This window comes from Cimex lectularius, unplaced genomic scaffold (genome assembly GCF_000648675.2).
Source record: "Cimex lectularius strain Harlan isolate CLEC.00 unplaced genomic scaffold, Clec_2.1 scaffold276, whole genome shotgun sequence".
Taxonomy (NCBI): domain Eukaryota; kingdom Metazoa; phylum Arthropoda; class Insecta; order Hemiptera; family Cimicidae; genus Cimex; species Cimex lectularius.
The window spans coordinates 431,757-448,886 of record NW_019392850.1 but is presented as its reverse complement, the minus strand read 5'-3'; the positions used below and the strand labels follow the sequence as shown (position 1 = coordinate 448,886).

General features: G+C 33.4%; 1 protein-coding gene across 7 annotated transcripts in view; it reads left to right on the top strand.

Annotated features, from left to right (window-relative positions):
• LOC106673148 overlaps nt 1-17,130 on the top strand; it is a 472,569-nt gene that overhangs the window by 47,772 nt on the left and 407,667 nt on the right. The window contains exon 1 of one of the 7 annotated variants that reach the window (XM_014405155.2): nt 6,203-6,501. The exons of the other annotated variants lie outside the window; for them this stretch is intronic. Within the exon in view, the coding sequence (XP_014260641.1) occupies nt 6,355-6,501 (147 nt within the window). The 5' untranslated portion in view covers nt 6,203-6,354. Of the gene's footprint in view, nt 1-6,202; nt 6,502-17,130 lie in introns of those variants that run through there. 7 annotated transcript variants of the gene reach the window in all.

Here is a 17,130-nt window from a genome sequence, read left to right as displayed (position 1 = left end):
AGAGAAGAGAGAGAGATGAAAAGAAAAAATATACAAAAAAATTAAATTAACGTAGTAATTAATATAATAATAATAATAATAAATAATATTATTGCTGACGACGGGTGTAAATTCCCGAAATTTCTAAAGTAAATATTAACAATGTTTTTACCGTATTATGAAAAAAAGAAACCACATGTAAATTTTGTCTGCCACTAACCAACAAATAGTGCGCGCATGTGTGTCATAAAATCAATTTTATTTTATATTAAATTATAATAAACAACACAACAATGAAAGGAAGGGATCGTTCTCACCAGTTTGAAAATAGGCTATACTTAATTGACACACGGACACCTGATTTTGGAGCAAACGCGCCGCAGGGGTTCGGACTTGTAAAAGTCTCTCAGCGCGTCAACACTTTGGGTCTGGGCCCCTTACAGAGAGCGAGTAGGTTTGTTACCCGATGTAAAGACTAGTTGGGCATGAGAGTAGGTTGTTGCGTTCTCTGTTCCGAATTGTAGGGGTTCCCATCTTTAGTCTGAAATATTGCATACAATAATTCATTTGTGAAGGGTTGTTAGGATGATGGGTCTACCATACAGATGAACAGTATACAATAATAAACAAAGCAAAAGGAGGAGTTTCAGTGTATCAACCTCGTTACTGTGAAAGCCTGCCAGAACGATTCATATCAACGAATGTTTTGCAAATTTGCACAGCATAATAATTCTCTCCTTAAAGCCATCCCTTCCAGCCTTCTACCAACGAAATCCAATTGTTCTTTAAAAAAAAGTCAGCAGTTTTTGTAATTAACCGATGGTCTGTTGCTGGGCAGCACCCTCCTCAAGGGCTAACTACAGCTCAGACAGCTACACAGATAGTTTGTAGACATTTACACTATACCATCCATAGAACGACGACTTCCTTGCCTCTAAATCCTTCATTTTATGAATGGCAAAGCGTGGTTTGATGGGTATCCTGGGAGTCGTGCCTACCATCGTAAGGGTTGTAACCGCGGAAAATGACGCCAATAAACACACGAACTATTTGCTGGCTACGAATTAATTCTTTAATAAAAATTTGCTCTGCTATAATTTGTGGTGCGCGTGCATGTAGGCATGTGTGTGTGAGTGAGATGGTTTAAAAGCCTTTTGTACTGAGTCCATCAGTTGGGATTATTGTGCTTCGGCTTTGGATGAAGGACGGCTGTAGTAAGCGAATTTTTTTTAACGAACACTTCTGTCTGTCTCAGTCCTGGGGTGATGTATTCGACTGGTATAATTTATTGTCAAAATTGTTATAATCAAATTAACATGTAGACATATTTTCCGTAATATAAATAAATCTTATTATCAAAAGTTATTTTTTGCGTTTACTTGTTTATTTGTAGAATAAATTATGTAGGCGTGAAGGATAATCCCCTTGGATTTGGAACGCTGGAGGCGTAATCGTAAAACAAATTTTATTATAATCTGGATTCTCCGTCGAACGTTAATCATTAAACCCCGAACTGAGGAAGATTATCGTCATCCTTTTTCTCTTTTTTACACTTCCTGACGAAACAATAACCGTTATTCTTTGCTAGTCAGACTTCAGCAGAATCAATGTCGTTAAGCCAAAAAGCGGATTTTTCCCTGAATACCTCTTCTCCCCTTTAAATCACGAAAGGGGAGAAATTTGAATTCAAGCGGTTTCCAACTCAAATGTACCGGAGCTAATATCAATGATGAGACGGCTCGGCTCGGTTGCTGGGGAGGTGAAAAACCTTCCCCACACTCCACATCAAATCCTTGGCAGCGGGAATTTAAAACGTTTGCGACAATTACAGGCAGAAAACGACTTTCGACTCCTCTCAACCGCCCCCTGGGGCAGGGTTAACAGTCGGAGCAAAGACGGATTGGCGTGAATATGCATACTCGGTTGGTTACAGACGAAAGATACTCCTGTCTCATCCACTTGAACTTGGCTTGTAAACTCGTTTTATGCCCAATGACTTCGCGATCCAACGGTTACATCTTTGACTTGGGTGTGCTATTGTGTCAGTTTAAACTATTTTGTTAAACGATGGTCCGATATTTTTAAATAGTTATTGGTTTACATCTATAAGCAATGCCTTAAACGAATAAAAACATAGTAGCACCACTGTCATGTAACTGACTTTGTCATTTCTTCATTATTTTATTTAAAAATTTTACCAAGATGCCCACATGTTCTCTATATGTAGGAAAGGCATGACAAGCTTCTATTATGTGGGACCCATCGAACAACCTTTCTCTGCATAAAGGGCACCGTCGCAGGCTTTCGCCCGAAAGCAGGTGTCCGTGAGTCAACCGCGTATGACCTATTTTTAATCAGTCAATACTTCTCCTAGTAAAAATTATTAACTCTCAAAAGTATTTCGCCTATGAAAATTGGCTCAACTGAAAACCCATCTCACTCGGGGAGTAAATTGCTGCAAAACCTGTGCTGCTATTACTTTAAAAGGCTGAAATGAAGAAGCTTTCATCAATCAAAGCTATCATATTTACATTTTTTTTATATTAGTTTTTGTTTATGGTTGGTTTTCTAATGTTGAAACACTCACTCGCGCGCGCATCCTTGACCAACACTCTTCCCAAACACATATATTATAAAGTTGTAAATTTTCCATCTCCTCTTTAACGCTTACCGTTATTGCTGTGTCAATTAGTGGTCTTTGGATCAATCCGTAGGAACAGCTTGTAGCCTACGATAATATTTGCTTATTACGCTCGATAATATCGAATTGAATTAACAAAGGTGTAAATATGTTATGTGTTCTATGATTTCTTTCTAGTCTTTCTTTGCAGAATTCAATAACAAAAGAAGAAAATTTGTAATAAAATTGCATCCTGACTTCTGTGAACTAGCGTGATATATAAGTCCAAAATTTTTACATATTTAATTGTTTATTCATTAACATTTCAAAGTTTTTAGTATCATTTTACCTGTTTCCAGTTCGAAAAAAAGTAAATTACTGATTGTCCTCTGATAAAATTATTTGTACTAAGATTCGATTACAAACGAGTTCATCAGATTATTGGTGTGTGAGTGATATTTTTTTATATATACTTTTTATACATTGATTGAACATTAAAGTCCACAATAATGAATTTTGCAGTCGCTCCGTATAGAGGGTCTTTACTGATCTCTAATTACATCTAAATGTATTTGCCATAACAACAATATTCGCTATAAAATTGTTTAAAAATGAATATCAATAGGAAAATTCCATTGTCCGAGTGAACATATTAAAAAAAATACTGCACAACCTCTTAGAGAAGAGATGGCTGAAACTGAGTTAATATAAAAAAATTAAACTTTTAAATTAATTATTGTTTTTAAACATTTTAAAAACAAAAATCATTGCCGGATTTGGAGTCAGGAAAAAAGAGAACTTCGTTACTTGAAGTAATTTCAAAACTATGTCATTTGATGTTCCGAGTTGCTCGTCCAAAATTGCACCGGTGGCGAATAAACGGCAATTTGAACCAATTTTCGCTTTTAAAAGTGTGGTAAAAAAAGGAACTTGTTCTGCATCAAGTCGAAATTATTGTTTATGCTGGTGTTTAGAGTGGATTTATGTATTTTCAACATGCCACACGGCCCATTTTGATGCGCCGCTGTTGTAACTAGTGGCACGCATCACGTCAATCTGCTGCATGTACAATATGTCTACTTTTGACCGGTATAACAATTGACACTGACTATTGACAAGCATATTAATTGTTTCGCCAGTTATGTTGAATTTTCTTGATTTTATATAGCAAATGCCATAATTCAGTAAATATATTTAAAAAAGGAGTTGAATAATTAGAGTTATTTGAATAAATTAGCCTGTTTTTATTAATTGTACGCGTGGTTGTAATCTTTTTGCAAATCGAGGACAACGGGATTTCCGCTGGGTTAGTTGCAATAAAAAGAATCTAGAAACAGGAATGCATGTTCGAATTTATTAAAAAATAAAATAACGTAAAATTAACAAATAGTGATTATTTGGAGGTCGTTAGATGCGGTCTGGTGTGACGTAGATTTTAGAAAAAACATTTTCTTGACCGTGCCAACGTTTCGGTCTTTATTGAGATAATCTTCATGGCACAAAGTGTTTGTTTTCCGTGTGAATGTATCATTCTTGTCTGTCGTGTTGACCAACGGGCACTCTCAACACGACAGACAAGAATGACACATCTACACGGAAAACAAACACTTTGAGCCCTGAAGATGATCTCAATAAAGATAGAAACGTTGATTTGATAAAGAAAATATTTTTCTAAAATCTACGTCACACCAGACTGCATCTCACGACCGCCAAATAATCTTCAAGTAACGGTCACTAAACCCCCACACATTAATAAATATTTTTAATTAATTATACTTTTTAATATGAGGTCTTGGTTGAGATGAAAAGAAAGTGTCATTCGAACCCACGACCTTAGGCTCAATACGCCGCGGCTCAGTTTGCAGTAGAACTTTAGCAGTTTTAATATTTTATGTTTTCATCAATGCTTTTCTTCGTATTCGTTACTCTGATGATCTCAAATTCTGATTAAAATTATCTGAACAGTTTAAACGTCGAAAGTGCAACTTTCTCTTTCTTTCTGATCTAAAATTGCGTGGCCTGTATTAAGAAACCTTTTATAATTCAATAATTCATTGCGCGCAAGGTCGCCTTACCACACAAATCAAACAGGATTTCGAGTGAATGTACTTCCGAGAGAGTACTCTTCAAGGCTTGATATCTAAAAAAATCTACTTTTTTTAAATAAATCATTTATATTACCTATGTAAAAGAAAAATGTAGGATTTAACACACAAATAATAAAGTATAAATAGAAACATTCTGCTGGGTTTGTCCCAATCTCCAGGTTCAAACTTACCAATTGTTTTTTACCAAGGAAAGACTACCACGTAAATTTAAATTTCGGTACTGATTCGCCTTTAATATGTGTTATCTTGTAAAATTATACCCATTGTCGCTTCTAATAAATTGTTAATCAAAAATAAATGTGATAGTTTGTGTATTAGAAATGGAAATGTTATTTATTAAATTATAATTATAGTAATTAATAAACATTTTAATGGGTTTGAATATGTAACAATCGTGATCAAAGATCGTTGAGTATTGAAATAAACAAACAAATAATGTTAGTGGTATATTATCTGTTCGAAATAATGCTTTTGCAAACTGGTGCAAACTGGCTTATGCAATATTATGGTCATGACCAAATTAGCAATTATATGTTTTCTGATTCTGAGTGCAGACAGTTAAATATAAAAAACAAAAATCGGATTTTGTAAAGATCAACATGGGTGTTCCGGAAGGATGTGTATTGGGTCCTGTAATCTATTTAATTTTTATAAATGATCTCCAATTAAACTTTCCAAGTGTACAATTGACGGTCATCCTGTGGTTCTGTTACCCAAGGGTGTCCAGTCTCTGTCTACTCTATGGTAGGACCCAGTTTCTCGAAAAGTCTGACGGCGACTCGCAGAGTTTCATAGGGAACTTGATGGGAATAGCCGCTGGAATGATGGAACGTTCATCATCAATAAGTGCCACATCCTCAACACTAAGTAGCATTGTTAAGTTTAAAAATTGAAATTAAGAAACCAAAGATGAAAACTAAACAGTTTATTGCTTCAGAATTCAAGTGAGAGTGAATAAACATTTTCAGTTCCGTAAAAAGTAAACATTGAAAAATTCTTTATCCTTGTTTTGATTAAGGATTAAGTGTGTTTACTCTAATTGATGTTCCCAATTTAAAACATTTATTGATAAAAATAATGAGACAAATTAAGGGTAGCATTTTCTTTTATCGAGAAAAAATTTAATTGGGTAGTATTTTTTGCATGTCAATGTACACACACGTACGCGCGCGCGCGCGCGCGCCCACACACACACACACACACACACACACAGATATAAATAAATATTTATATATATAATTAATAATAATAAAAAGCGTTTTCCGCATTCGATTTATCTTTTCTGACAGTCTTGATGAGCAGGATGCTTAGAAAACATTTTACACGCGGGAGAAATGTAAGAAAAAATAATCGGAGCGGACTTCATAAGCACGTGGTGTAGATAAGTGTGTCTGGGGGGTTGTTTTTGGAATTCGGTCGGCCGACTGGGCCAGGGGCGGTTTCGGTTTCTTTCTCCATGTGGGGGTGGCATTCGGGAGGGGGCCGTTGAGGGGAGGGGCGCCGGCGCTCGTACGGTTCAGTCTGTGCGGTGACTTTGAAGTGGACGAGGAGTGTCGCTCTCGGCCGGCAACCGTTCAGATAGATCGCGCCTTCCCATCAGCATCGTTAACAGGAACAGCATCAGCTCCATATCGTTGAAACCCTAGGATGATGCAGCATCCGGCACCCTGGCTTGCTCTCCCCTGGGGCATCGCCCTCCCCTTGCCGCCCCATCAGCTCCTTCCCCCGCCTCCGCCGCTCCCGCATCATCCGCACCCGGCCTTCATACACATCGCAAATCCGCACCACCGTCAGGTCAGTCCAACGCTTAAAAAAAGAAGGGTAATTCCCCATCCTCGGGGATGTCGACTTTCAGCCGTAAAAATCTTCGACCCTTTGCTTTTAAAATGTTATATATTTCGGACAGATTTTAACGCATAAATGTTCGTTTTTATTAGTTAAATGTGTTTGAATAATTTTAAAAAAGTCGTACATATATGCATTTAGAGGACATGTTGCCATTCACCATTTGAATCGGACCAAAATAAAACCAATGTCACAATTACATAATTTTCTTATATATTATTCTGCATGAACTCTTTGAATTTTGTATTGAAAATTGAATATTTAGAAAAAACTTTGAATATTTAAAAAACTGTGTTTTTGCTCGTCAAACCTGTTGCAAACCTTCAACTTTTTAAATGTAAATCAACATCACGTTTACTCTTGAATAATGACGAAAGTAGACACCTTTTCGTTTTGTCTGTTTACTCTTTTTTTGTCTATTTCCGTAAATCATCTTTATTTTGCATAAACAATTTTCAGCACGATTTTTTTCTCGAAAAACTGTGGAAATCTTATAATTCGTAAGCCCAAACTTTTGCGAACCATTTTTTTAATGTGCATTTTTTAAATGTAAACTAGGGTTAAGTCATGTTTATCCTCGAATAATAACAAAAGTTTACTATTTTATTTTACAATTTCAACATTTACATATATAATTTTTATTCTCGTCATTCATTTCCCCAAATTTGATGAAATTGTCAATTCAGCGGGTAAAACAAATTTACCAACACGGCCAGCGATGTTATTACATATATGCAAAACCCTCTAATTTTTAAATGGGAATCACGTTATGTTTACCCTTGAATAATAACGAAAGTTGAATTTAGTTATCGTCAAAATGTACAACAATTTTCTTTGAGAATTTAATTTCTTTCGAAAGCAATACCATTAACGCATAATTCAATAGGTGAAACAGAAATCAGTTTTTGTGTGTTTATTTTGCAAATTTGCATAAACTATTTCCATAGTTTTTTTCTTTCGAAAACTAGCAAAAACTGATAATCCATGAACTTTGTCAAGCCTTCAAATTTTTAAATGTGAATTTTGTGTTGAAGTTTATTTTTGAATAATAATGAAGTTAAGGTTATCTCTACTTTATCAAAATATTCAAATTTTTCATACACAATTTTTCTTGTTATTTGATTTTTCGAATTCGTACACTATTCGAAAAATCAAATAACAACATCTATGAAAAATTTGAATATTGTGATAAAGTAGAGACAACTTTAACTTTATTATGATTTCAAAATGAACTCAAAATTATGCTAATTCACGTTTAAAAATACTGTACGATAAAAAAGAGGGTGAAAAGAGGAAAATCCAAATTCCCTATACTTAAATTGTCCAAATTCATTTGATTAATTTATTTCGAAACCGAAATAAAAAAAACTTTTGGTTCAATGAAAAAAGAAAAATCACCTCTTCGGACCGCGATGGGATTACATACTTTACGGGTATTGTTGTTGTTATTTCCTTGTTAAACCAACTGAAAGTGTCGGGCGCAGTATGAAAACAGGCCCATTCGGTCCAGAAAATAGAGTTCTTTTCATATTGAGCATATTTTTAAATCTCTCGGAGTGAGCGATTGATCTTATGGACATAAATTTAAAAAAATCTAATGTTGCGTGTTGTTTTTAACTTATTAGGCGGCTAATCCTTAGAAAGGCGATCGTCAATATTTACAACTGAAAACATTACATTTTCACATATCATTCTATTTATTAAGATTCACACAATTTCACTACTGTTAACACATTTCGAGCCTTGGTTATAAGATTTATATGCTGTAATTGGCACGGCTTACTGTATTAGTAACGTTGTAATATAGATAATTAGAATTATTGGGAACGGTTATAGGTTTATGGTATGACAAAAATTTTGAATTATATTCGTGATGATAAATTTTTTCCTTCTTTATATTTGAAGAATTAGAAATGAGCAGATGTTTATATTCCTGGTGATAAATTGTTAAAGTGTTGAAAAGTAAGTTTGACGTAATACTAGAAACGTAATTTTTTAGTTTATTAAATTTTTAGTCGGATAAAACATATTTACTTTAAAGCGCATAGGTTTAACTTAGGTTCCTTTTTTTTAAATAGTTAAAATCTTTTTTTTACCAGCTTCAGTCATTTTATCGCAGCATGTATACATTAGTATATAAAATCATATTTAAAATAAAACTTAAATAATAGAACTATCATTATTTTATTAACAACATTATGAATTACATTTGCTGCTATAGGAAACTAAGAGGAAATATCGTATTTCTACCTATGTAATAACTTCGCTATCTGCTCAATTAAATTTTGAACATAAAACATCACACATCATGTTACACATAAAACATAGACTTGGAGAATTATTTGATCTTTAATTTAAATGAAATATGGGCCTAATGCATTTTTATAGATTCACTGATTATTCGTTTTGAGAGTTTAGATGCTTGAAAAGAGTGATTGTTTAATTTGTTTTGCATTTTCCTTAAAATTGAAGTCATTCTTGAAGCATACCGGAAGTTAAGGCTCACATCTAGCGCCTTCGTACAATAAACTTTTTAACATTAGTGCGGTTTCAGTTGAGACAATATAAATTGCTTTGGGTTGCTCATTTTAGAATTTAAAGTTTTCCATTTGTCTATTTTATTTCCCCCTTAAAAACGTTTCACAAAACTATTTGCATACAAATAACATAGTGGTAGAAAATTGGTGTATTCTTGTAAAATTGGAAGCTAATGTTCTATTTTCCCCTTGAAAGACAAAACTTTAACAACTCTGTTCTATTTATCCTAAATACTTTTGTGAAATAATTAGTGTTATTACTGAGTTATTAAGTATTTGCTATGAAACTGGATAATGCATACTTTTGCCTAAGAGGAATTTTCACCAGGTTGTTAAAAAAATAACCTAACTTAATATACTAAAACTCTTTAACAAACGAATACAATGCAAAATACATTATATATAATATCTAGTTAGTTTACATTGAAGAAAAAAGTGTTGGCTTCCGCTGTACGTCAACAGCAAAGAGATATCGACTTACGTGGATAGACAGCAGTCTGACATGGAATAAGACTTGGACAATTTCGAAGTTTTCTAGGACCGAAATCCGCATTTACCGTTAAAACTAAGCGAACCTTATACTGCGACCATTTTGGGCATAATGAGTGGAACTAAGGGGGTTCTGCCAAGCCATGCTATACTTCCAATCAAAAGGCCTGAGACAAATCGTCAAAGCCCTTTACACGTCACTATCCACAAAGACCTCAACATTCCTTTTTTTAACGAACTGATCCGTTCCCTATTCCAATAGTTTCACACTGTTAGGATACAAAAAAAAAGTTATTTAAGGGTGGTTTTTGTAAAATCTGTTTATTTAAACGGCTGTATAATTTTACATAGATGCATAAACTTATCTAGTGATGCCTGTAATTTTCTAAATATTTTACAATGGAAAATTGTTAATACAATCCGTCCTTAATAAAATTTGAGGAATTTGTGATAACGATTTTTCCTCGAATTCTGCATCCTGGTCCACGTTTTTACGCCATCATCAGTGAAGAATAGATCCTCGAGATAATAGGCGAATTGCCATATATAAGTCATGTATTGTAAAAGTCAAAATCTGTGAACTAAACGGAATCACGACCTATGAACAACGATCACTTTCTTAATCCGATTTAATTGCATTTATCTAATCTTCGTATCTAATTTGAATAATTACATAAAAGTCTATAATTAGTCATGTTTCTTTTGTTCGTAGGAATATTAAATTGATAAGAGGACAAGTATTGTGATTGTTTTTTTTAACGATAATATTGTAATTAACTGCGGGGTGTTTATTTAATGTCTTAACTTTTTAAATAATTTTCGTTACCGACAGAGATGAACGACAGAAATTTATGAAGTGTTATGAAAGTTCATGTACATGTTTGTCTTTTGTTTTTAATATGTTAATAAAGACAATAAAATGAAAGTCCTTGTGAAAATCTGAATTAATATTAACGTACGAAATAACAAGACGGAAAAAAAACAATCATTTACGTTAAGAAAAATAGTGGACTATTTGGTTAATATGTAATGCATAAGGCCATGAAAAAAGTTGTGAATTGTCAGAGGATAATTCGTTCATTTAATTTAATTTATTAGTGACCCGGGTATTGTTTAGAGAATGATTGAGCACTGGTACTGCTCAGAGGATCAGATTTCAACCCCTGGGGTCAAAAAAAAAAAAAAAAAAAAAAAAAAAAAATCCTACACCTCTGTTTTAGTTCACCTCGATTACCAGCCGATCGTTAACTCTTATCCATAGGGAAATTTTGTCATTTTTGTTTATGGCTCATACTGATCAATTAACATATTCAGGTTTTTCGTCCATTGACGTTTTAGTTTAATTTATAAAAAACGTTTTAGTGCTTTAATTAAAACATATAGCGTTTTATTGTGCATGTCTCCATATATTTGACATTATTCCTTTAATCGTTTCTGATTAATTAAACAAAAAATTCAACCTATAGCCCCAAAGAAAAAACAGTGTAATATGAACAGTTGTATACATATAGTATGATAATTGAACATAACAAGAATTATACGCCAATAAATTTAAAAGCATGAGATTCGTCGAGGTGAAATATACATTCATTCATCTGGTGTTTTTATGTATAAATCTGCCGTAAAACCGCGTTATTAAATCTGTCAGAGGCGAAAATATTATAAAAGCAATAGAAATCTTAATTATTTAGAAATCGTGAGATGCGGTCTGGTGTGATGTAGGTTCATCTTCAGGGCCTGGGATTTACAAACATTGTTTCCAATTAACAAATACAATTACGATGTGGAAAAATGAATTTATACAATGCAAAAAATATATTTTTTATATTCAATCAAAGTATTTCTACTCACTCTACAAACTCTTCTCAAGGTTTTGTCTACAGTGTAATTGTGCCATTCTTGCGTGTCGTGTTGAGAGTGCCAGTGGGATTTTGCTGTTTTATGTTTATGTACGTTGGATTTTGAAGGGGTGGGGAAGGAAAAAATATATTCTGCATTGTATAAATTCACTTTTCCACATCCAAAATGTATTTGTTAAATGTAAACAATGTTTGTAAATCCCAGGCCCTGAAGATGATTTCAATAAAGGTCGAAACGTTGGCACGATAAAGAAAATGTTTTTCTGAAACCTACATCACACCAGACCGCATCTCACGATTTCTAAATAATTATCGATTAACGGTCACTAATCACCACACAGAAATCTTAATGACGATTTAAAAAATGATAATTAACAATTATCCTTTTTTGTCTGAATTTTTAATTGTGAATGTGAATATATTATTCTTGTTTATCGTTAATATTATCTTATCTTCAGCGTATATGTCATATATGGGTATGCTTATACAAACGTAACTGACGGATGTTAGTTTAAAATTGTGGTTCCAGGTGTCACAATTTTTTAAAAATATTGATTGATTTATATAGATTCACTTCTCCATTTGTACGTTGGAAATGCACACCCTAAATAACCTCAATGTTAAATGACATTGCGACCCCAGTGGGAAACCTAAATGTATGTTGAAAATACTTTTTTTACTCTACTTTTCGGTCTGCCGGGATTTGAACTCAGGTCCGTAAGCGTTGCAAATACAAATTTGATACCATAACCGCTTGGCCACCACGGTCCCCTTTGTGTTAATATATATCTACTTAGAATTTGCATAATTGATTTATCTACGTCCTTTAAAAAAAAATTAAAAAATAGGCCCAGTTTCGGATATGGTTTGCTATTTGTGGTAGTACTGTAAGTTAATACCAGGGATGCGCAGTTTAAAATATTACGAAAAATATATAATATTAAAAAACAAGCCTGAATTTATTACAGAGGTGATTACGCAGGCGGACATTGCGAAAGCTCTTGATATTTTCAAAAGAGCTGACCTTCCCAAGTTGATATTGACAAAAAATCTCATGGTTCCAAACGGGTTCCGATTAAAATCACAGCTGAAATAAAAGCGACATTCACTCTCCGCGGGTAGAAAGGAAACTTTCTTGTTTTTTTCGGTGAAGAGTAAAATTAATTTAAAACCACGATTAGCTAATATCTTCTCCCCGCTCCTGCCTTTCTCCAATCTTCATTTGGAAAACTTTTGACCTAAATTGTAGAGCTGCGGTTGATTGTAACGTTATCAGAGTGAGACAAGTTTCAACTCAAAGAGGAAAGATTGTCCGACGTCTGACCGTCCCGTCCCGTTCATCCTGGTCCGTACCATTTCGTTTTAGATTGTCAGCGAGAACTGACGGACCGGAGATGAAACGATTGCTGTAATGGCCAAGTCTTTAAATGGTCTAAAGTCAAGTTTGTAAAAGTTTTTACTATTCTCTTCAAAAATTGCAAAATTAATAGGATATCTGCGGCTTACGTTCATCATTATTCAAAGATGGTTACAAACAATTCGTCAGTTACGTAGGTAATTAAATATTTTTGATAGTTACTTTTGTGCGAGTAAGTCATTTTGACTACTTAATTTAATTCTGCTGTCTAAGTCGTAACCAGTTTGAAGATGTAAAAATATGTAGCACCGTTTCCTTGTTTTCTCATTTGTGTTAAACCATCTTGTGCAAAACTTTCCTTTTTTCTCGCTTCGTGCACTTTTCCCGCTTTGTGTACAACGGGCACGTTGTAGTTGTTTACGACGGCTATAACGCCTAATGTCTGCAGCTAATGAGTGCATGACTGGAAAAAGGTATAGAAAAGTTCACGGTAGATATTTTAGCCTTGATGAAAAGAAGGTCAGTGGCTGACTCTCGTCAGGAACGACGACCATTAACGGACCTGAATTCCGCACAACCGTTTGTCGGCAATCTGACTTATGTAAAATAATGTTTGTCCAACTGAAGATCGTTTAAAACGGAAACCAGCCTGAAAACACAGAAGTAGCGATAACCCATGCTTAATTTGTTAATTTATCTGTTGAAATTAAGCCTATGTATATGTACCTTGGTCTAGTGTAAGACGCTTCGTCGGTGGAAACAATCCTGGTGAAAACTGGAACATTCCGCATTATGGTAATAGACCGATATTATGCGCGATCACCTTCTGGGAGGACCGCGGTTATAAATATTTACTAAAATTACATAAACGATGTATTTTCCTGAGAAATTACGATTTGTCCAAAATTAACAACACTTTTATACATAAGCCATTTCAATTTATTGGAAAGTTGCGGTTTTATTTTTATTTCTTAATTTGAATCGTTGTTTGGCGACGAATCGTCTAGATGTCATACTTTTTCAAACAAATAATTTACATTGCTGAATTACCAAACTAAGTAGATGGAGCGTGAATTGGCACAAACTGAGAAATTCGGTCTTCGTGATAGTTTCAAATAAGCCTCGTCGACAAATGTTTAATTATAGATTGTATTTGAAATGGTAAATTGAAAACGCAGCAATCAAGCGTCGGCTAATGAGATGAAACTTGGCTAAATTTTGTTAGTTTATGCTCCAGGTATGTTTACCGAATCCTAGTTCAAACTGAATCAGAATAACACGCGGACAGGTCCTTGTAAATAACAGCTTTTTTATATGATCTTTTGATATTACTGCCCTTGGCTCTTCCTCCTGACAGGATATTTCTAGGTACATAATATTGCGATTATTGCAAATTCAATATTATTCCTGTAAATAGAGACGTGAGTTTGAAAGAACGTTTATATCAATTTATTTTCAAAACCTATTAATCGGGCTTAAAATGAACCTGTGAATTCTGTGCCCGTAGTGGTTTACTAAATAAAACCGGATCATGCCAATTTACCCAATGAAGATTTTCAAGAAACATAGGTTTATTCTGTATATTCGATATCGATATTTTATTTTTAATCTTGGCCGATCGGCTTTCGATACTTAAGACATGTGGCCAAGACGAGGCTGTTCCATTACCGTTTTCATAACTTTCTCAGATCCGAAAAACCGGTTTTTGACAGCAGCAGAACTCCGGGGTGGGTTTTTACGAGTCTGGGATGTGAAGGTCAGTTCTGAGACCGTAGAGGAGAGAGAAGACGGAAAGAAGCTTTTGCTGATCAGCGTTTACGTTCAAAGTCGTACAAAACGACGAAAAGTCCAAATTGAGAAATTTGAAGAAATTCTGGCTTCGGCATTACTCTAATTGGTCCGAACAGCAATCAGCACTGTGATGGTTCGTACCGGTCAGCCTATTCTCCCTTTGTGATCGGACAAATGTCATTTTGCAAGTACATATTACATTTAGGTTTGTTTTTTTAAATTTCAAAAACATCAAATCACATCTGCTTGAAACCGTTTTTTCCTATTTTATAAAATATACAGGGTATCCTTTTTAGATGGCACGGCTGAATTTCTCTTGAACAGATGGCGTTATCGAAAAACCAAAAATACTTCTTTAATGTGTTTTAGTCTAGTTTTCAATTTTTACCGCTTTCTTGAAATATTTGTTTCTGGATACTTCAGAGCCGGTACAACTTGATATTTTAAATGACAGCGTATTCATGTTTACCCAGGGTTTGGAATGATTTTTTATACTGAAAACGATGGCGCAATCGGATCAATGACTTTGGATGATGTTGATGGATCTTTCGAACATCTCTGTGTTCCTGTTGTTTTTGATGTTCGGTAGTTTTTTAAATGCTACCGTTTATTAATCAAAAACGTGCGTACCCAATGCTGGCAGACCCATCAACATCATCCCAACAAATTCAGTTCCGTTAGAATGTTTTATTTTTCTCGTGACATTACTGTTAACAAGTTGTTGAAGTAGAGAGGAGCGGTCAGGTAAGACGTATCTCAGAAAAACAACTTTTTCAATTTTATTGCTAATATTTGTCGATCTTTATTCGGGCCATCTTCAAGGCCTGGTTAAATTACTTATTGAAAATATTAGTAAAAATGAATTAAGATATTCCTTTTCACATTCGGTTCCATGACTTTATTATTCTACAAATATCTAATAACTTTTTTATTCTTTGACCAATTTAAAATCTGATTGCGCCACCGTTTTCAATGTAAAAATCCGTTAAAAACTGTTGGTAAAAAGTACACGTTCTGATTTAAAATTCCAAAGATGTACTGGCTATGAAGTATACTGACAACAAATACCAGAAAAAAGTAAAAATGTAAAACTAGACTAAAATATATATTAAATACGCATTTTTTGGTTTTTCAATAACGTTATATGCGAAATTGCCATGTAAAAAAAGACGCCCTGTTTATTCAATTTTTTAAAATATCGATGTTGCTTGATTGATCAAGTGATATTGGACGATAAATTCTGTGGTTCGGGAGTTGAAATATCTTAAATCCTAGAAAAGAGATAACGCAATAATCCATCTTTTTTTTCTTTTTTGTTAAGTTATTCTTCAATGAATTATTTATTGTGTAAATTGCCTCAAAATAAATAAATATCTGTCTTAGCACAAGGCCGATTTCGCAGGAGTCCATTTATCAGCCCGTCAGGTCGAGCAATGTCGAAAATTAATTAAGTGTTTCCTACAGTGTTTAGTGGCGGATTACGTTTATTTGCAAGGGGTGTTATTTTTAAATTAGAGGGGTTAATAACTTATTTAATAGGTTAATCAGACCCGCCCATTTTCATTAAAGCTCGCTATCACCTGCTTAAGCATGACACTAACAACTAACCTATTACACAAAATGGATAGTAATAAGAATTTTTAATTATTTTTTTTCTTTCAGGAAGACATTACCGTGAGGTTTTTATGCTTGTTTATTTTTAAATTTTTTTGTTCGTTTCGAGATATATACCCATCATCAGCAACATAAATTCTTTTTATGAAAAGTACCATCATCATCATCTCAAAAGTATATTAATATTTTACTTTTTTTTGTTGTAATTTTATCTTTTTTTTGTAATTTGTATATGATTTCGTATATGTTTAAAGAATTTACGACCGTTTTTCAGATCTAAATTTACATCTTTATTTTAATTTATTAAAATTTAATTTATTTATATAATTATTTTATATATATATTTAATTTATTTAATTATTTTTAATAAATTTATTATTATTTATGTTTAAAAAATGGAAATTGAACATATGAAAAATGGTCCTAAATTCTTTAATTAACTGAAAATCTTGTAAAAAAGTTAAGCAAACATTTTTTTCAAAAACAATTGTAAAATACTAATATTCCTTTTACGATGATGGGTTTTATAAAAAGTATTTTTTTGGAGTTGCTGATGACGGGTATAAATCCCGAAACGTACAAAATTTAAAAAATAAAAGAGAATAAAATCTACATGAAAATGTTTACCAAAAAACAATAATTATTAAAAAGACAAAATTGTCTTTTACTATAACATGTAAAAAACACTTATAAAATAATAATACATATATAATTTACCAATCCTTAAAATGTAAAATTAAATCCAGAAAAATAGTGCTTTTGATAAACCTTCTCTTGGAAGTTCAGTAATTTATTTATTTACATTATACATTTCCTTCTAAATTCCATGTAATCGCAGGGAAGTAAACGAAAATTGGCTTAAAGGATTAAGTGATCACGATCGACTTGTTGCACAGCTCAGGTTATGAGGCCATTTTGAAAAGGGTTCGTG